This window comes from Pholis gunnellus (assembly GCF_910591455.1).
Source record: "Pholis gunnellus genome assembly, chromosome: 15".
NCBI classification, from domain to species: Eukaryota; Metazoa; Chordata; class Actinopteri; order Perciformes; family Pholidae; genus Pholis; species Pholis gunnellus.
The window spans coordinates 141,388-165,817 of record NC_136542.1 but is presented as its reverse complement, the minus strand read 5'-3'; the positions used below and the strand labels follow the sequence as shown (position 1 = coordinate 165,817).

The following is a 24,430-nucleotide window of genomic DNA, read 5'->3' as shown; positions in this document are numbered from 1 at the left end:
CGTCCCGGTTCCACTCAAACTGGAGGTAACTAGTCTGTCAGACTGTCATGGCGTCTGTCCTCCTCATCTGGGTTAGTTTAAATATTCCACGAACGGTAGATACCGGTAGAGACCGATCTACCGGACAGAAGACACCGTAAATAACGGGACCACAGATCCTCCGGGCCAAGTTTTTAAACCCAGGTGGCGGCAGCAAAGATGGCGTCCGAGTCTGCGCAGTAGCGACGAAGACGATGACGTTTCAGAACAAAGACCCCCCTCTCCCCCCCAGTTAGAAAAGAGCCACCACGATGCCGACCGGGGCTTTTACGACGGAAAACAGACGGTAACGATCGGATTAACGTTCCACCGTCGAGACACTCGATATGTTCGACACGCAGAAGGTAATCTGTGTGCCGTAAACGGAGCAGACGGTCGTAATGGGTCCGCACGAGACCGGATCGGGAGGTTTACTGTTACATGGGGGGCAGCCATTACTGATGCTATGCTTCTTGCTAGCTGCATACCTGATGCTATGCTGCTAGCTAGCTGCAGACCTGATGCTAAGCTGCTAGCTAGCTGCAGACCTAATGCTATTCTGCTAGCTAGCTGCAGATGTGATGCTAAGCTGCTAGCTAGCTGCAGACCTGATGCTAAGCTGCTAGCTAGCTGCAGACCTAATGCTATTCTGCTAGCTAGCTGCAGATCTGATGCTAAGCTGCTAGCTAGCTGCAGATCTGATGCTAAGCTGCTAGCTAGCGGCAGACCTAATGCTATTCTGCTAGCTAGCTGCAGATCTGATGCTAAGCTGCTAGCTAGCTGCAGACTGATGCATTCACAGTTTAACGGTCCAGATGTTTGTGTGATATCGTTCTTTACAGTAGCTGTAATTATCGGTGGAGTTTGGTTGAGTTTGCGTGTCATTGGTAAAATAATCAGAATCAGAAGAGTTAAACGTGTTATTGATGGTTAATAGTAACCTATTCCTACTGACGCTACTTACAGTAAACGATGAAGAGTATTTAAAATGGACATGATGGTTCATCGCTGAGCAGGTAACCACTGTTATCACCTGTTGAAGGTAACCAGGTGTTTTCTGCATGAAGCTGATTAACCACAATGTGTTTGTGTTGATGGTTATGAAGGAACATGTCAGCCAGTAACAGTGAGGCTCGTTAGTGTGTATCAGGCTGTGATACAACATCAAGACAAGAGAAGTCAAAGCTTCACGTGTTAAAGTTGCATTCTCTCTAGTGTCCACCAGGGGGCGACTCCTCTGGTTGTATAGAAGTCTATGAGAAAATGACTCTACTTCTCTCTTGATTTATTACCTCAGTAAACATTGTAAACATGAGTTTATGGTCTCAATCTCTAGTTTCAAGTCTTCTTCAATACAGCATGATGTTCATTTAGTAAATGATGGTCCATTTACTACCCTGAGCCTTCCTCTCAGCACTGATTGTGTTCATGCTAGTGTGTTTCTGTACGTTTGCTCTGGTTTATGCTCTTAGATGCTTGTTTAAAGGAGATGCACTCATGACTTCTGGTGACTAGTAGTTCTCTTGAATACCGATGTTGAATACACTTACTGTAAGTCGCTTTGGATAAAAGCGTCTGCTCAATGACTGTAATGTGATTTAATTTAGAGTCAAATAGACCAGGGGTTCTTAACCTTTTTGACCTCGGGGCCCAACTTTTCAAGCTCTTTGACCTCATCATCTCATCAGTATCTGGGCCTTTCATTCTACTTTGAGTTAAAACAAACAACCTGCTAACAGATCCGCCGGTGTTCCGGTTTAACGTTAACGAGTGAGCGCGTGAACTGAACCGGAACACGGGGGGGGGGAGGGGACATGTTTCATCACGTTACGTTTTTTCCTCCTAAATCGCGATAATGACGAACGTTAACAGTCCACAGAGTTCCGCATGCAGTGAACGTTAACTTAACCAGCAAGTCTGCACGGTAACGGAACATAACGGAACTTAAACTTTAACGGAGGGAAAGACGCTGTAGACGTCTTAATGCTGATTGGCCGAGACTCTACACGTCACATCAAAGATGTTTTATTGTGAAGATCACAACGTCAGCTTTTCTCCTCGTCTCACTCCAACCTGAGAAACGCTGGCTGGCCAGTTGATCAGTTCATCAAAGTTATTTGTTATTCGTCGTTCAGGTGTACTTAGCCCCGCCCCCTTTCTGGTAGCAAATCAAGATGGCGACGGCCAAAATGCTGGACTTGGGGAGTGGGTGATGATATTTACAGTCTGTGATACAAACACTATACTTGTTAGTACGTTCGCTGTTGCTTTGACTATGTGGGATTTTAATGAAGAAGACAAAACAATGTGTTTTTTGCAACAATTAGCAGAATATCTTTTAAAGGCACGTTGAATAAATGTGTCTACTAGGGCATCACACTGACTTCAAATAATCTCACAACAGTAGAGCCGTGCTACACGTCACCTTATCATGTACTAGTTCAAACTATGATTTTATTTAACTGCCAGTCCGTCACCACCAACACTCGTATCATCTCCGTTCAGCCCACCGATGTGTCGGTACCATCTGTATTCGCTGTGTGCGGCGTAACGTTAGCGAGTGTGAGGTCTCGAGACAGAGCGAGCGTGATGTCGGTAACATTACAGCTGAGAAGCAGTGCAGCGTGAGTACAGTTTGGGCTCTTTGTCGGTGAATATATGATACAACTCCTGTGTCTTCACTAGCGCTGCAACTAACGATTATTTTAATAATCGATTAATCTGTCGATTATTTTTTTGATTAATCGATGAATCGGATAAAAAAAACAAAAAAGCATTAATTTCTAACCCTTTATTGAAAAACAGCTGACAGTGCACTTTCACAGAGCAAACAATCTTCAGAAAGTGCACAAACAGGTTGCTCCTTGAACATCCCTGAGCTGTTAAAGTAATAATTTAAATAAGTGGACTAGTATCAGGAGTGGGGTTCAGCGGGTTACCCACGCCTCTCAGTGAAGGGTAGACTCACTGATCCATCAGTGTGGCGCTGCAGCCCCGGACATCTCAGGGCATCACAGACCTGTTGTTGCTCAATCTCATGTGGCTGAACGCCACTTGTCCCTCTAAGAAGCTGGACGCCGACCGCACGGGGCCGCGTAACTAGTCAGCATGCCGGAGTCTCGTTCGTTATCGGAATTAACCAGACAAATCGCTCCACCGACTAAGAACGGCCATGAACCACCACCCACAGAGTCCAGAGAGCATCAACCTGAATCCTCTCCGTGTCCGGGCCGGGTGAGGTTTCCTGTGTTGAGTCAAATTAAGCCGCAGGCTCCACTCCTGGTGGGGCCCTTCCGTCAATTCCTTTAAGTTTCAGCTTTGCCACCATACTCCCCCCGGAACCCAAAGACTTTGGTTTCCCGGACGCTGCCCGGCGGGTCATGGGAATAACGCCGCCGGATCGCTAGTTGGCATCGTTTATGGTCGGAACTACGACGGTATCTGATCGTCTTTGAACCTCCGACTTTCGTTCTTGATTAATGAAAACATTCTTGGCAAATGCTTTCGCTTTCGTCCGTCTTGCACCGGTCCAAGAATTTCACCTCTAGCGGCACAATACGAAGTGTCCCGGCCGTCCCTCTTAATCATGGCCCCAGTTCAGAGAAAACCCACAAAATAGAACCGGGAGTCCCGTTCCATTATTCCTAGCTGCGGTGTTCAGGCGACCGGGCTGCTGAACACTCATTTTTCAAAGTAAACGCTTCGGACCCCGCGGGACACTCAGTTAAGAGCATCGAGGGGGCGCCGAGAGGCAAACATCTCCGCCACTTCTTGAGCGGCGTAATAATCGCGCGACACAACGAATCGATAATGAAATTTGTTGCCAACTCTTTTAATAATCGATTTTTATCGATTCGTTGTTGTAGCCCTAGTCTTCACCCTAAAGTAAGGTGGACCAGCTATTCTCATTTTAGTGACAAGCTGCTCCTCAAACATTTAGTGTTTGCTAATGATGGAAAGGTTCACCTTCATCACTAAAAGGAAGAATATAGCCATGCTGTCAGTTTGTGAAGTCTTCAGTGTACAAACATGATTTCATTTTGTCTTTCTTCCACCTGCTTCATGTTGCCTTCACTGACTTGTAGAAACCACAAGCCGACCAAACGCAGGAATCTCCAGCTTCGTAGGAGTCAGTTTGTAGCTTTGGTCTAGTGAACATACAAATCTTTCTTTGATATATTCAACCAAACCGAGGGACAAACACAGGATACCAACCAGGTGGTGTCGATAACACAACCCTATAATATGACTATGGCCTCCTGTCGCTCTATGCTGAAGGACTTTGAGGTTATCCATCAAATGCAGGAAAAAGACCAGCAGGATGAGCACTTTGACATCTTGGCCTTGCCTCACCTTTTCCTATTTCATGATGTGCACAATGTTAAATTGATGAAATCTATCATTTGTGTGTTTTAGGATGCTGTGGTGCGGGATCCTCCTGCCCTTTAGATGTCCGGAGCCTGTTCATGGCTTCTAAGAAGAAGCAGAAAGGAATGGTGTTCCATCAGGACGGGGCAACCAGCCCTGCAGCCGCACCTGCTGCTGATCATCCACCTGCATGCTTCGTTGTTCCCAAACCAGGGAAGGCGAGCGAAGGCGGGATGGAACAAAACACCCGTGTAACCAAAGAAGAGGCAGATGTGATGGGTAAACTCAACAGGTACCCATCAAAAGAACACATCAGGACTTCTGATGGACTTCTTGCTGGGAAACATCCCGCCAGTTCAAACCCTCAGCCAGACAACCTGTCGCCTGAAAGCATCTGCAAAGGCATCAAAGTGACGCTGGACAACAACAGCATGTGGAACGAGTTTTTCAGATGCAAAACGGAGATGATTGTGACTAAACAGGGAAGCAGGATGTTCCCTTACTGCCGCTTTCGCATTTCCGGCTTGCAGCCATCTAGGAAGTACTTTTTGCTCATGGACATTCAGCCGTTAGACAACAGTCGATACAAGTGGACCGACAAGAGCTGGCAAGTTGCTGGAAAGGCAGAGTGTCACGTAAAGAGTCAACCATTCGCTCATCCAGAGTCGCCATCAACGGGTCAACACTGGATGCAGAATCCAGTGTCCTTTTACAAACTGAAGCTCACAAACAGCATTTCAGATCAAGAGGGGAACGCCGTCCTGCATCCGATGCACTGCTACTTGCCTCGACTGCACGTGGTCCAAACTGACAAAGCTGCAAAAGACATAAAGCTAAATGGTCCCAGTGTTGTCACATTCACTTTCCACCAGACGGAGTTCATGGCAGTCACTGCTTACCAGAACTCAAGGTTCTCTCAGCTCAAAGTCGACTACAACCCGTTTGCTAAAGGACTGAAGGAGGAGGGCTCCGGTTCCTGTGGCCTGAAGCTAAAATTGATCTCTGGCAAAGACTCTCGCAAAGACGGAGGCATGACGGCCAACGAGCAACATCCCGTAAAGAGCTTGAAGTCTTTGCTTGCAAACCATAAACCTAGAAGCTCCAAAGCCGTGGACGCAAAGCTTTCGGTGTCAGGTGACCCCCAGAAGAATTCCACTGCAAACGAAGATCAATCAGCTGCCAAAGTTTCTGAGGAAAGTTTGTGGTAAGAGTTCAGCTTTGACAATGAAGATGGCATTTTTTTCGTTCAAATTCTTTGTACCAAATGTCACGTTTGCAAGAAAGTACAAGATTGAAGACCAATGTTTAAAAGTCTGTGGTCATATTTGGGAATATAAGTATTGTTTCTTGCCTTTGCACTAGGAGTTTGTGTCTTTCCCTCTCAAGATGATTCAGTACGTCTCTCGATAGATGGTCTGCATGTCAACCACACCTGACCTCTTGGATTAAGTTAGGAAACAACCTTCACTAGTCTAGATTAGTGAGATGGAGGGTGCTATGAAGAACAGTGTATCTCATGTATCCATAGTAACTCTTTCTGCACCGCAGCGTTAACAGTTATGACTTACAAATATCCATAAGATACAACTTTTCACTATAATGGTTTCTTTGCATATCCATACGAACGTCCTGTTCTCACCTACAACCTGCAGTTTACAGGTGTAATTAGTGTTTTTATTCTGTCCCCACTACACTGCACACATCGTTTTTAAGTCCCGGTAGCTTGGAAGTTACATCAAAATGAATGTAAAAGCCATCCACCAAGAGGATCAGCTTCCTCCTCATTGGCTTTAAGTGATTTTACATCGTTTAGTTGGAGCTAAAAACTCGGCTGCTAACTCCTGTTTTCACAGGCAATAAAAACAAACGTGATTGGTTGTCGCTATGGCAACTCAGAAGACATTTGAACAAAGTTGAACCTTCACCGTTGCATGGGTTTGAAGTTTGAGTTTCCACGAGACCTGTTCCGTAGTGGCAACACCAAACGTTAGTCAGAGGTCGGGGTGCAAAGGATCACAAACCTCGGTTCTTGAGTCACGGTTTGGAAAAACATTTCGGATCAGCAAAGAAAAGGGGAGGAGTCAAATATAACAATGCTTTCCATTTATAAATTAAAGAACTTCAAGAACACTTAAAGCAAAGAACTTTGTGCTATAGTCTTACATAAAAACCACACTATTTAAGATATTTATTTTCATAAAGATGAGAATATATCTACATTGTGTGGGCAAAGGGTAGCACCAGATGTGTGTCAGAATCAGCTTTATTGGCCGTGTACGCGTACAAGGACTTTGAACAGTGGTGGCCGTCAGGGCCTGCAAAGCCTTCTCTGCTGGCCGAAACAGAATCACAAAGTTAGAGCTATTTTATAATTTAATAATTTTTCATAAATACACTACATGTATCATAATTTATATAAATATTTGTCTCATTATCTTATGTTCTCATTGCACAGCTACTGTGCTCCTCAGCTGCTCTGCTTCAGTGCAGCTTGTTTTAAGTAGAGCTTTGATCCAATCAGAGTTCACCTCTGTGTCTCTAGGTAGAAGAGAGGCCCCAGGCCTGCAGACTCACCAGTGAATCCATGTGCAGGTTAAGTGAATGGGGACGATATTATTGATTGTCATAGTGTTCAACCAACCAGATCTTTAGTTTGACATGTTGGGCGTATTCTTTGACGTGTCAGAGCTGCTAGCTGGCCTACAAGTACGTCAGCATTATGTGCAGCTCAGTTTCCAGGAGCAGCTCTGCAGTGAGGTGCAGCGTGTGCTGTGATTGGTCAGTGGGCGAGCACGTGACTATTGTGAAACGAAACTTAAAATAGCCATCAGAGCTTAGTCGGCGTAGTAAGAGTTCAAATAGAAAGATATGGAAGAAGTTATGACATATTTTGCTTGGAGTCGGTGCAGTCCACCGAAAACATTATATTTCCCACAATTTAAGCTTCTGCATTTTCCAAATGCACGAGTATTATTCAAACGTATTGTTCGGTTTGTAAGCCTCGTACCGAACGGTATTTAATACGAATGAGTGTATGAAACTCCTAGAAACAAATAACCGTAGCTGTGGCGCCATCATGAGGTCATTAGGTGGTGTTTCAGCTGTAAGACAGCACTGAAGGCCCAGGTATGAAATGCACGGCCCGACACTAAATTTGACTCCGGTTTTTCGTTGATCTCCACGTACATACACAGAATTTACAAATAAAGAGGAAAAAAATTGAAATATATAAAAATAAAAAACAAGGACTACAGTAGAACAGATGTAAGCATACACATTTAACGACTATGTACAAAATAAATATAAATATATATCCAAAAAGTGTATGTATGTGTATGTATGTATGTATGTGTATATATATATATATATATATATATATATATATATATATATATATATATATATATATATATATATATATATATGTGAACATAGTGTCTGTGTGACTCACAGAGGGGGCGTGTCTCCACTCCTCCGTGATGGAGTGAGCGGTCAGTCTTTTGCTCTTCATAGAGGATCTTCTTACTGAAGTGGTGCGTGAGGGGATTTCGTAGCGGGGCTCAAACACCAGATTTCGAAATCCTTTGTTTTCCACACCGGAGTGTCCCCGTCACAGACGGAATGGGGTCTCTTCACGTGTGGACATGTCCGATGTTTTGCCGTTGTCGTGTGTCTTTCTCTTTAAACGCCTACAGACCGTACCGGCTTTGTCCACCTCCCTCATACGTCATTAAAAGTTACAGGGAAGACAAAATGCTCCCAAACCTGCGACTTAAATGATGCCGGAGCTTCTGAAGTTCCGTTCCTCCGCTCGCCATGACTTTCACCGTTAAATGCTTCTAACACGGTCCGTTCACGTGAACAAACTACTGCTTTATATCTGTTCACTGCAACTTGCTTTGATATTCGGGGACTTGTTACTTGAAAAGGAACAGTAGCAGTAAAACTTTATTACACACTATGATGATTACACTGTAAAACAAATAAAACACTCAATTGATCACAAGTGATGCGAACCGATCACGGATCGATTCGTGATCCGTTACAGCACTAGTCGGAGGCATTAAGCTTGGCTGCGATTGGCTAATGTGTTTTTTTTTTTTTGTCAATCAATAATTGTGATGACACCAATGTGATCTTTTTATTTGTCTGATTTCCTTCAGCAGCAATTCACGTCCAGCTCAGAAGTTATTTTCTGAACTCATTCGGGAGGCTCACATCTCACTGCATAGATGCAACCTGGACCAGCTGGGCATCAATAACAGAACCGAGCAAAGCAACTCTAAAACCACAGCTTTGGAAAGCAACGGACAAGATGACCCCAAGAGAGACAGAGTTTCTGCCGAAACATCCCCTGCAAAGAACGGGGAAACTGTTGTTACAAAGAGGAAAGTTGGGGAGGGTAAGGACCCTTTGAATTCACTGAACTCCAAAGACAATGTTAGGATGGATTGTTTTGAGGTCGGTGATGTTGCTGGTCCTGCAGGGTCTCAGAACTCCTCTGTAGACTCAGACTGTCAACGTAAGCCCGAAGCTCCATCAGAGGTGAAGGCAAAGCAGCATAAACGGCCTCTGCCTCTGCCTGCCCTCGCTCTGTTTCTGAAGCAGCATTCGTCAAAATCTAAACTGGCCAAGAGCAAGCTGGACTCTCCTCCGCCAGCACTCCCATCTGAGTGTCGGTCTGATTCTCAGAGTTCTGCTGCAGCTCCTGAATGTCCACCTTCTGATCACGGAAGCAAAGCAACTGGTCCCTCGAAAGACTTCACTGGTGATATCACAGAATCCAACACCTCTGGGCAAACTGGGGCACATCTTCATCCAGATGAAGTAGTTTTGAATGTTACAGGACCATCAGATGAAACCGCCCGTAAGCCTTCCAGTCCATCATTTCCAGATACTGTTGCCACTACAGACCCAAAGGGATTAAGACCTGATGATTTCTTGACTTTTGATTCAGTTGCTGAAAGCAGAGGCCCAGAGCCGACGGTACCAGATGGTACACCAGTGTTACCCAACTCAGATCAGTCATTATGTGTCCTTGGCCCATTTTTATCCACCATGCCCTCTTCTCTTGCCACGTCACCCGTTCTGTCACCTCTGCTCGACACAGTGTTACCTGCTCCGAACTACACACTACCTTTGGACTCCCCAAAGTCTGATTCTTTGCTACCGGACGCTGAGTGTTCCTTGTTTGGCTTTGAGCCTTTGTCTCCCGCCAGCTCTCCTGAGCCGTTACCTTCCCTGCCCTTCTCGTTGGCTCTAGAGCTTGACTCCACTCCTTCTGAATCAACTCTGAAAGCAGTATCTCCTGAAGAGTTACAGCGCAGTGAAGACTCTGCAGCATCTGTGTTCAAATGGCACACAGTGTTACCTCCACCTGAGCCGTATGTAGACCCTTCATTCACAACATTTCAGCCCGCGCCACAGACTCTTCCTTTAGCGTCTGTTACGTCACCTTTGTTGCCTCTCCAGACTCTGTCCCACTCTGAACCACAGACTCTTGACACCTCTACCTCCACGCCTCCCCCTGATCCTGATCCTTCATTTCAAGACAACGAACAGCCGCTGCCCTTCCCTGCAGAACTGTTCCCCCTCGCGCTCCAGATGACGCTGTCTCCAACCTTTTCCTCGTTAGACGGAGACGTATTGTCCCCCACGCCTTCAATTGCAGACCTTGTGCACTTTTTCTCCACCAACGATGACCTTGGGATGGGGGTGGATTTTTCAAACACGGAGGCGGTGGCTGTTCCCTGCCCACCTCCTAGTACAGTAGAAGCAAATGCACAGGAGCCTTCTCAGCAGGTGCCACCAATCCCAGCCACCAAACCCTGCAGGCACAAGAAGTCCCGACGGCAAAAGCTTGCAGATAAGGAGGAGAAGAAGATGGATGCCTCCACCTACACTAAAATGCAGCCTAACCTGGAAGAGGTGGAGGAGCAGTTATTTATCTCATTCACATCAAAGGTAGGACCAAATAAAATACAATCTGTTTTCATGCGATGCATTAAAGTGTAACTTCACCCCCAGGTCTGAGCCTAACTTCACCCACTGCTGAGATGAAACCGCGCCCACGTATGTCTGACGAAAGCCTCGACGCAGCGTCGACAGACATGACAGTCGTTTGGAAAATTGAGATGTGGCATGATGCACTGAATGTAATTAATTTCACCGCTGGTAGAAGACTTCACTGGGAGGAGAGCAAGCACCAGCTTCAGAGACGGACCAAATTCAGCGCGTTCAAACCAGGCGGCAACCCCCGGTTCTCTCTAGTGTCCACCAGGGGGCGACTCCTCTGGTTGTATAGAAGTCTATGAGAAAATGACTCTACTTCTCTCTTGATTTATTACCTCAGTAAACATTGTAAACATGAGTTTATGGTCTCAATCTCTAGTTTCAAGTCTTCTTCAATACAGCATGATGTTCATTTAGTAAATGATGGTCCATTTAGAGTCACACAGACCATAAAGCAGGGGATGCTTTAGGGGCGGGGCTACACAGTGATTGACAGGTCACTTCGTCACTCGTCAGTCCAGCTATGGTCACTTCCTGTTTACTGGCTGCACATTGGAGCCTCAAGGTGACACTATTAGAACATTAGACTAATAGTCTTGATGATGATATGTCTAACTCAATATACAAACTGAAAATTAAAAACCCAACTCATATTTCAGGAGGCCCTCAGACTTCACGTTGCGGACTCCTCTGATGGAACGGCCTCACAGCCTCAGACGACCCCTGAAGGTCACCTGCAGCAAACAGCTGTCACACCTGAGAACGGTAACAAAACTGATCATTCTATGTTTACCATGAATGGATTTAATATCTACGTGTTAAATAGCTAGGAGATCCATATCAGTTTAATTCTTTGTGTCCAGTACAGAGATCGGTCCAGGACGTGCTTAGCTTAACTTAGACTGGAAACGGGGAAACAGTCCACCAGAGAAGGAAAAGCATCTTTCCACAACTTCAAGTCTGTCTGATGTTATATCTTGTCAGCTAACGAGCTAGTCCCCAATTCAAGACCTTGAAGCTAACAGGACATCGACGCTAACTAACAGGATATCATAGCTAACTTCAACAGGACCTAGAAGCTAACTGACCGGAACTAGAAGCTGATTCTAACAGAACTTAAAAGCTAACTCTAACAGGAACTATAAGCTAATTAAAAGGAACTAGATGCTAACTCAAAGCTATTTTTTATTATAAACAAACTGCCAGCTAACAGGAAGTAAATCTCTCCTTTATTTGATAGAGGACAGTGTATAAATGGGGGAGAGAGAGGTATGAAACGAAGGTCCGGTGGCCAGAATGGAACCGGAGACGTTGTGGTTTCATGGCAGTGCGTCGTAACCTCTGATTCAAAGGTGCTCTGTGAACATTGGTTAAAAGAAGATATTCTGTGATGTTTAATCTTCAGTAGAGACGGCCGAGGCCTTGGAGGAGACGACCACTGCCTCTGAGAAGATTCTTCTGAAAGACTTGAAGCAGATGAGACACGGACAGGTGATCCATCCTGTGCTGCAGGAAGGTACGTCGGCTTAGAGAAACATTTCAAAATAAGAGGTTTGTGAATTATTTAATGCTGACAGTTTCCATCTCAACGTGAATGTGACAGACTTCGTTCAACTGTTGTCTTTGGGCAGCTTTTTACAAATGAATGGCCTCATGTTATCAATACATTCAATACGATCCATAACAAAAGTAGCATCTATGTTTGTGTATATTTATTAGTGCTGGGCAAGTTAACGTGTTAACGCATTAACTAATTAATGCCGACAATTATTTTATCGCTCGTTAACGCAGTTTTTTAAAATGTATTATTAAGCGACATTTTTAACACAAGAACTGAGAGAGCGGTGAACAGCTGTTTGTGTGGCGTCACTTCCTGTTTCCTTCCCCTACATTCCCCTGGGTCCTAAGTCCCTCCATGTACAGCTTCTTATCACCTCTATGTACCAACGTACATTTATAACAAACACCACACATGTTACGCTAATCAGCGTAGCATAGTGTCTGACCAACATACCAACAAATAAATGATTCATTTAAATTATTGTTTAGAGTTTTTAAAGTGTTTAGTTTGTAATATGTATAATAATCATATCATTTAGTTATCACTACTGAGAGTTTAACAAACATAAAACATGACGTAGATAGGTTTCAGGTTTCAAGATGTATATTTAAATTCATCTCTGACACACATGAAGATAAAGTTGTGAACACCGGCTGAATATCTATGATCAGAATCATTATAACTGTGTTATAACTGCTGCTGTGTGAAGAGAATCCTGCTGTTAACAAGAACCTGATGAGTTTAACGTGTTTAAACCAAATGTTGTTGACCTTTAGTTCATAGAGCAGCACTTTAACATACAAGAGCTCAACACACTACTTTAGATTCATTATGAACTTTGAGCATAACAATGAGATTAATCACAAAAATTGTAATCGTTGCCCAGCAGCTCTAGTGTGTGTGTGTGTGTGTGTGTGTGTGTGTGTGTGTGTGTGTAAACATTGAACGTGAATAATAACTTTACTGGAGCTACACTGACCAAACAAAAGGTTCTAACACAACACTGGTCTCTACACGGTCCTCTATCGTCTGTCAAAGGTCTTATTTAATGTGGAATAAGAAATAAAAAGATGAGCAACCGTTTCTCTGTGTCTTCAGTTGGTCTGAAGATGAACCTGCTGGATCCGACTCTGGCCATAGACCTTCAGTACCTCGGAGTCCGCCTGCCCATCCCCCCTCCTGGAGTCTCTCTAGAGCCGCTGCCCCCGGAGCTGCCCCCCCCTCAAGGTCACTACCCTCATACCAGCCAGAGATGGAGGTCCTGCTTTTATAGATGGCTCGACTTCTTCAGGGTCTTTTTTACATAAATACTCCTGAGTTTCGATTTGATGATGTCATAAACCACACACCCATAATCGGTGGTGTGAACTTCCTGTCCTGTCTCCAGGTGTTTCTGCAGCGTTTGTGTCCCGAACAGGAAAGACGACGGATGTGACTCAGATTAAAGGATGGAGAGAGAAGTTCACTCCATCAGAGGCTGCGTCCACGGCGACACAAGCCAACCCTGAAGGTGAGCTTTGAAAATAATGAAATGATTCAAGAAACCTTCACTGGACGATGCAAACGTTGTTTCCTCGTGTCCTTCGTCCTGCAGCTGGTCCCAGTTCAGATCTGCCAAAGAAGAACCTGTCGGCGTTCTGCAGCGACATGTTGGACGAGTATCTGGAGAACGAAGGGAAGCTGATCGACCAGCGAGCCACCAGCTTCACTCAGCCGGTGGTGGAGCCGGTGGTCTACGAGCTGCCCACCAGGAGCACCAGCTATGTCCGGACCCTGGACAGCGTCCTCAAGAAGCAGACCGCCAGCTCCCCCACCTCAGACCTCATATCTGGATTCATCCCCCCCTCCAAGAGACCCAAACTCACCCTCAGAGAGACCAAAACATTCAGGAGGCAGAGGGGCGCTAAACCCAGAACAGAACCAGCTCCAGCACTCAGTCTGAGTCCAACTGAATCAAACTTTGCTAAACAACCGTCAGTCCAGATCCCAGCGCCCCCCCCATCAGAGAACACATACGCTGTCACCGAACCCCATAGATCAAAGAGACACCAGCTGAAAGTCCAATTCGACCCCTCAGAACCGCTAACTCCATCTGCTCCACCCAAGAGGAAGAGGAAGTTTAAACCCAAGACCTCGTCCCAGACCCTCATTCCCCTCAGCCCCCTCAGCCCCCCCAAGCCCTCGGCCTCCCCGCCTGGCGTCTCACAGGACATGGCTCCGCTGGAGTCGGACTCTGAGCTGAGGACAGTCCAACAGAGTGGGAAGGACAGCAGGCCCGTGATGACCCGGGGTCTGCTGAGACAGAAGGATCTGGAGGATGGGGTGTTGTGGGAGGGCCGACCCCGGACCAGCATCACGGAGGAGAGGGCCGCCATCGCTCTGACATCACTCTTCACTCTGAAGGTAAGAGATCACAGATAGAAACATGATATCTACTAAACCCTTCTCTAGACTTTAAGTGACAGTCGTGATGTTCCTCTGACTCCTCTGACTCCTCTGGTCCCTGTTACTCCCCTGACTCCTCTGACTCCCCTCATTCCCCTGACTCCCCTGACTCTTCTGACTCCTCTGACTCCCCTGGTTCTTTTGATTCCTCTGACTCCCCTGGTTCTTTTGACTCCTCTGACTCCTCTGACTTCCCTGACTCCCCTCATTCCTCTGACTCCTCTGACTCCCCTCATTCCCCTGACTCCCCTGACTCTTCTGACTCCTCTGACTCCCCTGGTTCTTTTGATTCCTCTGACTCCTCTGACTCCTCTGGCTCCTCCGGTTCTTCTGGCTCCTCTGGTCCCTGTTACTCCTTTGGTTACTCCTTTGGTTCCTCCTCAGGGCTTCGTCAGAGAGAACCCCACCGCCCCCATCCAGCTGGTCCAGAGACATGCCCCCCCCTGCCTGAACGAGTCCTGCAGACTGGGCTGCCTCTGCTCCAGTCTGTCCCACTGCTCCAGGATCAGCCACTGCGGCCGGCCTGACTGCATGTTTGGCTGCAGCTGCCTCAAACAGAAGGTCGTCCTCCTCAAGAACCTGGACGGCTCCGACTCCAGCTCCCCCCAGCCTGGACGCTCCAAGAGGAGGAGGAGGAGGAGGAGGATGAAGATGGCCTACGGTAAGTTCACCGCCTGCGTCCGAGGCTTTGTGTTGGTGTGAAGGTTGACTGAAGAGAGCAGAACTAATGGTTACTACTAATTAAAACCCGTCCTTCCTTCCTGTTGTGCTGAACTTGTAGTCCTGAAGGAGGCGGACAGCGTTTCCCAGCCTGCCGAGCGGGTCCGGACTCTTTGGAAGAGGGGCGCTGGAGATTCAGATCCGGAGCCGGTCCACGTCCCGGAACCAGAGCCGGTCCACGTCCCTGAACCAGCAGCGCTGTCCCGCCCCTCTGTAAGAACTCTTTATTATAGACACATATTTATAATATGTTTAAGAACAGAGCCAACGTTTGAGACAAAGATTACTTTGTTTTATCTTTGAAATCCTTTTTTCTGGTCATATTTATTCTAATAAATATTATTTCACTGAACATGAACGACCTTCATATCAAGTATAATATGTAACGTGTAATATATAATGTCTCTGTGTTTGTCTCCAGGACGACAGCAGCTGTGCCAGAGTCAGAGTTTATGAAGTGAGGAAGAGGAGGAGACGAACGAGGAAGAATCACAACGAGAGTTTAGATAATCAGGTAAGTCTATATTTAGACCTCTAATGAGACAAGAGGAGCTCTGTGATTGGAGGAGAGGTTTACAGGAAACAAGAGGAGCTCTGTGATTGGAGGAGAGGTTTACAGGAAACAAGAGGAGCTCTGTGATTGGAGGAGAGGTTTACAGGAAACAAGAGGAGCTCTGTGATTGGAGGAGAGGTTTACAGGAAACAAGAGGAGCTCTGTGATTGGAGGAGAGGTTTACAGGAAACAAGAGGAGCTCTGTGATTGGAGGAGTTTACAGATGAAAGTGTTTTCTGACGGATGAATGCTGATCTTTAGAATGTGAACTGACTGTTTGTCCTCCAGGAGACGTCTAAAGACGTGAAGCCTAAAGATGTTCGTCTGAAGCATTCGAGACAAAAGGAGACAAAGACCAAACCCTGCAGTCCTCCAGCAGGTGGGTTCATTTAAACCACTGGACCGGTATTGATCCGTACTGACCTCCTGATCTCTGATAATGTTCCACAGTAAACAACCAATCCGAGCTAGTAACGTTAGCAGCACCGCTAACGGCTAACCAACGCAGTTACATCATGATGCCTTCAGGCTCTGCTCAGTGAAACGTTATCATGATGTGTTCACATGTAATCTGTAAAATATAGTTTTGGTGATAAACTAGAATAAATTCAGTAGTTTGAAGGAGATGTTTTCACATGAATATGAAATAGATATTAGAGATGAATTATGATGTTTAACTTCTAACACGAGCTCTAAGCTCATTATTATACTTCATTATAAATCAATACAAATACAGTCTTTCATTTCCTTATCATTGGAATTGTGTGTTTTCATTTAAATACTACAGATAAAAAGACTAAAAGTAAAACATTTACAGACTTCAGATCAGTTGAAATGATTTTTGGGGACGGTGGTAAATAAAGTCTGGATCCTCGTAGACCAGCTGATGAACAAAACAACCTGATCAGGGCTCTAAAGGTTCTTCAGTGCCCCTGAGTCCTGCTTCACAGAAGTCCTTGTCTAACTGATTCAGGTCTTTGTGTTTTTTTCCCCTCAGCAGGCGATGCGGTTCAGCCCGTCCCCCCCGACCGGCCTCCTTCTCCATCGGAGCCGAAGCCGTCGAAGCGTCTGACCATCGTGGCGGAGTGTAAGTGGGCGGGCGACGGGGACCGAAACCTGGTGCTGAAGACGCTCTGTGAGGCGATGGCTCAGAACCGGCTGGACCGACCCTTCTGGATCAGAGACTATCTGGTGAGTCCGATCAGCCGGACCGAGGAGGCCGGACCCAACAACTGCTGCATCCACTACAGGATGCACATCTCCAGACCCAAGCTGGAGCGGGAGGAACCAGAGAGACCTCAACGCCACGGGGGACGCAGGGACACGAAACCACAGCAGGTGTGTGTGTGTGTGTGTGTGTGTGTGTGTGTGTGTGTGTGTGTGTGTGTGTGTGTGTGTGTGTGTGTGTGTGTGTGTGTGTGTGTGTGTGTGTGTGTGTGTGTGTGTGTGTGTGTGTTTCAGGTTTTTGACGTCAGGAGAATCTTTTTCTCAGGCTGTTGTTGATGTTTTCTATATTTCTAGCTACACATTTCAATATGTTTAAATGATGATGAGAGGATATTTTATTTATTTATTTGTTTATTAAAGGTTGAGGATCCTCTGAGAACGACTTCTAACCTGAAACGTTTCTCACTGAAGCTGCAGCTCTTCTGGAGGCTTTTATTGTGAAACAGGAAACTGAATGTGTCACTATATTTATTTATGATTTATGTGAGCTGAGTGTGAATGTTTTCTCCATGAAAAGCCTCAAACATGTAGTCAGCCAACATTCCCACAATGCACTGCTTCCCAGCTGTCAGCCAGGTGTCACTGTTAGAGGACAGGAAGTGAGCGGGCGTGTTCACAGACTTTTGGAGGCGTTTTTGAACACACCTGTGTCTTTGAACAGGAACCCCTGAAACAGGTAGTCGTGGAGGCGGAGCCTCCTGAAGATTGGCAGCGGGAGGTGGAAGAGGAGGAGGAGGAGGAGGAGGAGGAAGCGCCTCCTGAAGACTGGCAGCGAGAGGTGGAGGAAGGTGACATCGAGGAGGAGGAGGAGGAGGAGGAGGAGGAGGAGGGATCCACAGAGGAGATGAAGGTATCGCAGAGGAAGGTGATGGTCAGCATGGCGCTGCCGTTCCTCACAGGAGTCTCATCCGCTGGTTTCCTCTCAGCCAATAGGAAGCAGCCGGGAGGAACAGACCACCTGGTCCAGGTAACAGCTCATGAATATTCATGACAGAGCCCAACAAACATCATTTAGACTTTTGAACCGTTTCAGATTCTCTTTCTTTATCATTAAAAACATGAGTCATCAGGATGTTAAATCGTTGCTGTTGATGAATCTTTGATCTGTGACATCATACGTGGTATTTCCTCTCTGTTCTGCAGGTGAATGGGAAGCTTTATCCGCTGGCTAAGATCCAGCTGGGGAGGATGGGGGCGCTCCATCCGGCCAACCGGCTGGCAGCATATCTGACCGGCCGGGTGGGGTCCAACAGGAAGCACCAAGGTTCCTCTTCATCGTCCTCTAAACCAGGACCGGCCGCCTCCTCCGTGGTTCCCACCCCCCCACCCAGCTCTCAGCCGTCGGTCACAATGCCCACCCCCCCCCACCCCCCCCACAGGTAAACATTTAGCTCTTTATTTGACCTCGTCTGCCATTCAGTGGGCGTTTTCAGACACTTCATAGCTGGCTAGCTAGTTAGCTAGTTAGCTGGCTAGCTTGTCTATCTCCAGAGCTGACTAGTTATAGTCTATTTTTGTGTAGTGTTTGTCAGTAAAATGTCCATTGTGGAGGTTGTTGGTGTTAAAATGTAACAAAGAACCAAACTCTTAACTTGAACAACTTTAACGTGTGTTGCAGTGTTTCAGCCTGCAGCAGTGAAGCTCAGCCAATCAGCCGCCTCCTCTCATCACTCTACAGGTGAAGCACCTCAGGAGCTGGGGACCCAGGTGGGGACCCAGGTGGGGACCCAGGTGGGGACCCAGGTGGTCACGGTGAAGGTGTACCCGGGTCTAAAGGGAGGGGCCAGTGAGATCAGAGTGGTACCTGCAGCTCCTGTTAGCTCCGCCCCCATTTCAGGTAATAGTGAAGATCAGCTTCTTAGGACAAAATCACAGATATTATTATTATTTTTAATAATTACAGAGCTTAATAAACAAGTATTATTGGTGGAGAATAGTTTCTCTTGTCCTCAGTTGTAACAGTGATGTTCTTGTTGTAATATTTGTGTTTACACACAGATGAATGTAGATGATTCCAGCAGTAAGATCTATGTTGTGACTCCTTTGTGGGTCTTGACCCTTTAGGAACCAATGAACCAATGAATAACGTTTCTGCTGGTCTGGTGTGTTTCAGACTCTCAGGTGAGCAGCTCTGTGGCCTCACCTGTAAATCTGGCTCCTAAAGGCTCCCAGCTGTTGATGCTTCAGGTCCCGGCTCCTCCCGGAAAACTTCCTCTGCCTCCTCCCCCCACCTCCTCTACCAGTCAGACGATGGTCCTGCAGCCAGTCCAGTCAAAGTCAGGCGTCCAGTACTACCGCAGACCAGACGGAAAGCTGGTCCAACTGGTTCCCATCAGCCAGCTGAGATCAGTCAACCCGAACCTGTCTGTCCAGAGAGGTGAGTCTACGGGGCCGGTGGAGGTTTAGGACCGACCTGTCGACAACTTTCGGTATCAATCAGCAACGTTCACTCGGTTTCATTTCTTTCATTTTGATATTTAAGTCTCCTTTCCTCCTCCCCTCTGTGACTCCTCCCCCTCAGTCCTTCCTGCTGCGTCCCTTCAGACTCCAGTTGGTAACCAAACTCCAACATCGACCACCGTGACCTCCATCCTCCCCTCCGCCTCCTCCTCCTTCGCCTCCTCCTCCTTCACCTCCCCTCTCCACCCCGGTTTGTTGGCTCAGACGAGGACGTGCACCTTTAAGATCCTCCCCTCCGGCTCCAGCAGGGACCCGATCATCGTGACTTGTCCTAAATTTCCCTCCAAGGCGACGTCTCCCGGCTCCTTGACCCTCCTCCAGTCTCAGCCTCCTCCTGTCTCACCCTCCTCCAGTCTCACCCTCCTCCAGTCTCCTCCTCCTGCCCCCCTGATGAGCCTCATCTCCCTCAAACCCTCCACAGGTGGGGGGGCCGAGCTCGGGGTCAAAACGGTGACGGTGTCTCCGGCCCCAGCGGGTCCCGTTGTGGTGTTGGTCCAGAACCCCGTAGGAACCAGACCCTCACCTGTCCCGTCCCCGGAGCCGGCCAGCGACCTGGTGGATCTGGACATCGTCTGTGTGGACGACGAGGCAGAGCTCGTTACCATGGAGAGGGGGGGCGGGGCCAAAGAGATGCTGGACGGGGAGGGGCCAGAGGGGGAGGGGCCAGAGGGGCGGAGCAGCGAGACGGACAACTCGTCAGATTTTGGGGACGAGTTGGACGGTGAAGAGACGAAGCAGCCGAACGTCAAGACGCACGTAAGACGAAGATAAACGGTGTGTGTGTGTGTGTGTGTGTGTGTGTGTGTGTGTGTGTGTGTGTGTGTGTGTGTGTGTGTCACAGATGTTTTCTGTGTGTGTGTGTGTGTGTGTGTGTGTGTGTGTCACAGATGTTTTCTGTGTGTGTGTCACAGATGTTCTCTGTGTGTGTGTTTGTGTGTGTGTGTGTCTGTGTCACAGATGTTCTCTGTGTGTGTGTGTGTGTGTGTGTGTGTCTGTGTCACAGATGTTCTCTGTGTGTGTGTGTGTGTGTGTGTGTGTGTGTGTGTGTGTGTGTGTGTGTCACAGATGTTTTCTGTGTGTGTGTGTGTGTGTGTGTGTGTCTGTGTCACAGATGTTCTCTGTGTGTGTGTGTGTGTGTGTGTGTCTGTGTCACAGATGTTCTCTGTGTGTGTGTGTGTGTGTGTGTGTGTGTGTGTGTCACAGATGTTCTGTGTGTGTGTGTGTGTGTGTGTCTGTGTCACAGATGTTCTCTGTGTGTGTGTGTGTGTGTGTGTGTGTGTGTGTGTGTGTCACAGATGTTCTCTGTGTGTGTGTGTGTGTGTGTGTGTGTGTCTGTGTCACAGATGTTCTCTGTGTGTGTGTGTGTGTGTGTGTGTGTGTGTGTGTGTGTGTGTGTGTGTGACAGATGTTTCTCTGTGTGCAGCGTCACCTCCTCAACGCGCTGGAGAGGAGCCGGCGGGTGAAGCATCATCAGCTGTTCAGAGGTCTGAGGAGAGAAGTCGGTCTGAGTGACGAGACGTCGAAGGTCTTCACGCTGAAGAAGGTTCTGAAGGTTCTGCTGGTTTACGTTCAGGTTCCTCAGACTTCACTCAGACTCCGTCTCACTCATCGGTTGTTGTGTTTCAGGCGGTTCAGATGATCCATCAGCTGAGGACCGCCGACTCAGATCTAGAGAGGAAGAAGAGGAGGCTGAAGAAGAGGAGGGACGAATTCCTCACCATCATCGCTCCACCATCAGGTACCAACACTGAAGATCTGATCAATATCTTGACTCACACTCGGCAGGAAAAGGGTCGTTTTATTAGATTCTATTAAATACACGAGAAGAGGAAGAATCAGCTGATCAATCATCTCCTCATGTTTACTCTGATCTCAGCTTGTTTACCGTTAAAACAAACTCAACACTTCCTGCTTCCTTCAGTGGAACAGGAAGTGTTTCTGTACCGGAGCTCAGCTGGAGCTGAGAGAGTTTCATTTAACACTCGAACCCTGAAAGACATTGTTGAGGGATCACAAACTCATGATCGTATTGATGATGTCTTCAGAGAGATCAGCTGAGCCGTCAGGAGGAGGCGGGACAGGAAGCAGAGACCCGACGGAGGACTCGTCTGATGAGACCCTTGTTACCACGGCAACCAACGTACGAAACTCAGACTTATATTTATTCATGTTTATTTTGATCTAATTATTGAACTGTTTTCTATCGTCACATGAAATAAATGAACATGTAATACAATAAGTCTGTCGTCGTGCAGCAGAGCGGCCGGCTGGACGCGGCTCAGACGAGGCTGAAGAGCATCATGAGGAACGTGGACTCGGAGTGAGAACCTGGTTTATGTTTATCAGTTCCATTCAGACACTTTAAGAACATTAAATACTTCTTTGTGAGTGAAAACACCAACAAATCCAGATTACAAACATGTGGACTGAGCCTGGAGGAGCTGAGATCTCGTCTGTCGGAGCGTTGTGAGAATAAAGCGTTTTCTGTCCACAGCTGTTTGAGGGTGAAGAAGCTGGTCGGAGCTCTGAGCCTCACGAAGGCCTTCAGGGGTCTACGTTCAGTCATGAAGACCAGAGGCTCGTCAAAGAGACTCCTGCTGGACCAGGTACCAGAGAGAAACCTCTTCTCTCTTCTGTTTTATCTACATCTATAGATCCGTCAGACTACACTGATGGAAGCGGTGCAGAAGTGTAACTGTAGTTGTGCTGCAGGCCTGTCAGGAGATCCAGACTCTGCAGAGCGAGTCGGCGACACTGAAGAGTATGAAGATCTGTCTGAACCAGCAGAGAGACGCCTTCATCAGAGACCTCTCCCTCCGCTCAGGTGAGGAAACTCTGAAACAGTCAGTTTGATAGTTTGATGTTTTCCTACGAGGAACAGAGTAAATAAGGAGCTGCAGTTTATAACAACACATCAGATATTAAAACATATTTCAATGTTTTAAAATGCTCCTCCAGCTCTAATCAACGTGTTTGTGTCGGCAGGTCAGAGTCAGCAGAGCATCCTGGTGGAGCTGCAGCACCAGAAGAGAAACCAAACAGCCAATCAGCTGCCAGCAGCAAGGGGCGGGGCCTCAGATCCTCCAGCATCCTCCGGCCTGCAGCGGCGAGCTTCACAGGCTCCTCCCACCGCCAAACGTGTTCATCAGCCTCAGAGCGTCCTGCACCTGGCTCCTCCTGGTGTATCCCACAATGCATCAGTGAGGGACAGGCCGAGGACGGTCCCCAACATCCTGTCTCGCAGTAGAACTCCAGCTGCGTCGTCCTTTAAGGCTCTGTTACCGGGCGAGGTGCTGTCGCTGGTCCGTGCTGCTTTGCCGGGGGAACAGCTCCTGGCCATGAGCCCATTGATGGCGTCTCCTTCAACAGGTACCGACCAATCCCAGCGCTCTGTTCTCTGCCTCAAGATGCTTTTATTTTGTAGTAAGACGTGTCTTTTTCCTGTCTGTAGGCATGACCACAGTCACCCTCAACCTCCCCAACCTGACCAACCAGCAGATCAGCTCCGCCCCCTTAACCTTCACCAACCTCTCAGGTAACTCGAGTAACTACAGACCGACTGACCTCAGAGGGTCACTCAACCACTAACTAACATGATAACTAACCCACTAACTCACCTCAACTAACATGATAACTAACCCACTAACTAACCTCAACTAGCATAACTAACCCACTAACTCACCTCAACTAACATGATAACTAACCCACTAACTAACCTCAACTAGCATAACTAACCCACTAACTAAACTCAACTAACATGATAACTAACCCACTAACTCACCTCAACTAACATGATAACTAACCCACTAACTGACCTCAACTAACATGATAACTAACTCACCTCAACTAACATGATAACTAACCCACTAACTCACCTCAACTAACATGATAACTAACCCACTAACTCACCTCAACTAACATGATAACTAACCCACTAACTCACCTCAACTAACATAACTAACCCACTAACTCACCTCAACTAACATGATAACTAACCCACTAACTAACCTCAACTAACATGATAACTAACCCACTAACTAACCTCAACTAACATGATAACTAACCCACTAACTAACCTCAACTAACATGATAACTAACCCACTAACTAACCTCAACTAACCCACTAACTAACCTCAACTAACATGATAACTAACCCACTAACTCACCTCAACTCACATCATAACTAACCTGACTGACTTTACTGTAGTTGGTTAATTAATAACTCGCTCACTAATTAATTAGAGGTCATTTAGGTAAACATTGTCCATCCTGACGTCAGCTGATCTTTATTTTTTTTTACAGCTGCAAACTTCAACAACCTGCTGCAGCTCGTTCAGCCATCAAGTACACAACAGATACTACAAGCACCACACAAAATACTACAAGCACCACAACAAATACTACCACCACCACAGCAAAGAATACTAGCAGTACCACAACAGATACTACCTCCACCCCCCCAGCAGCAGCAGCAGCTCCCAGCTAGTCCGTCCCTGCTCCTCTCTGCTGGCTCTGACTTCTCCTCAGACCAGATCAAAGACCAGGACCGGCCTGAGTCCTCTTCACCGGCTCCACCCTCCACTCAGGGGGGCCCAGGTCCGAGGGCTGATGGTCGGGTAGCAGTGGGGGGGCCTCAGGGGGAGGACGAGAGTCTGACCTCCCTCCTCAACGAGATCGTCTTCCTCAATCAGCAGACCGTCCCCTCGTCATCGGAGAACCCCTCCTCTGAGGAAGCGGCAGTGGGCGGAGCCACGGAGCAGGGACACACTCACAGCCCCTGGCTCCTGGAACTAGACTCTGACTCTGACGACCTAACGGAGACCACGCGGGGCGGGAGGCAGCTCGGACCCGCCAACGAGAATGCTAATGCCCTGGCTCCGCCCCCTCTGCTTCAGATGAAGGTGGGCGGGGTTAAGGTGGCGGACCCCCCCAGCAGCGATAGAACAGCAGGGGGGGAAGACGAAGGAGGAGATGGGAGCAGGAGGGAGGGGGGCGTGGCCTGGAGGCCGATGCCGACGCTGGTTCCTCTGGGACTGAGAGGAAACGCCCCCAGCTGACATCACACG

General features: G+C 47.4%; 2 protein-coding genes across 7 annotated transcripts in view; both read left to right on the top strand.

Moving 5' to 3' along the window:
• Nucleotides 1-271: 271 nt before the first annotated feature.
• Nucleotides 272-18,612, top strand: LOC306707387 (MAX gene-associated protein-like; the record flags this gene model as incomplete). 6 transcript variants are annotated; one of them, XM_079174832.1, is made up of 16 exons in its annotated part: nt 272-383; nt 4,435-5,590; nt 8,550-10,350; nt 11,058-11,163; nt 11,804-11,914; nt 13,058-13,186; nt 13,347-13,469; nt 13,554-14,362; nt 14,789-15,065; nt 15,186-15,337; nt 15,546-15,638; nt 15,966-16,056; nt 16,675-17,015; nt 17,566-17,871; nt 18,048-18,283; nt 18,583-18,612. In XM_079174832.1, the coding sequence occupies exons 2-16, from the start codon at nt 4,485-4,487 to the stop codon at nt 18,584-18,586; spliced, it is 5,685 nt and encodes a 1,894-aa protein (XP_079030958.1). In that variant the 5' UTR covers nt 272-383; nt 4,435-4,484. The 6 variants fall into 6 exon arrangements, with proteins under 6 accessions (XP_079030958.1, XP_079030955.1, XP_079030956.1 ...); XM_079174829.1 differs by having other exon boundaries at nt 8,553-10,350; nt 18,523-18,586; XM_079174830.1 differs by having other exon boundaries at nt 11,807-11,914; nt 18,523-18,586.
• Nucleotides 18,586-24,430, top strand: part of LOC306707243 (uncharacterized protein) — a 6,912-nt gene continuing 1,067 nt past the window's right edge. The window contains exons 1-12 of the mRNA XM_079174636.1: nt 18,586-18,741; nt 19,018-19,281; nt 19,426-20,120; nt 20,788-20,907; nt 20,991-21,102; nt 21,410-21,504; nt 21,620-21,684; nt 21,859-21,970; nt 22,077-22,188; nt 22,350-22,733; nt 22,816-22,899; nt 23,667-24,430. The exon at nt 23,667-24,430 is cut by the window's right edge and continues 1,067 nt beyond it. Of these exons, the coding sequence (XP_079030762.1) occupies nt 19,083-19,281; nt 19,426-20,120; nt 20,788-20,907; nt 20,991-21,102; nt 21,410-21,504; nt 21,620-21,684; nt 21,859-21,970; nt 22,077-22,188; nt 22,350-22,733; nt 22,816-22,899; nt 23,667-24,421 (2,733 nt within the window). The 5' untranslated portion in view covers nt 18,586-18,741; nt 19,018-19,082 and the 3' untranslated portion in view covers nt 24,422-24,430. The remainder of the gene's footprint in view (nt 18,742-19,017; nt 19,282-19,425; nt 20,121-20,787; nt 20,908-20,990; nt 21,103-21,409; nt 21,505-21,619; nt 21,685-21,858; nt 21,971-22,076; nt 22,189-22,349; nt 22,734-22,815; nt 22,900-23,666) is intronic.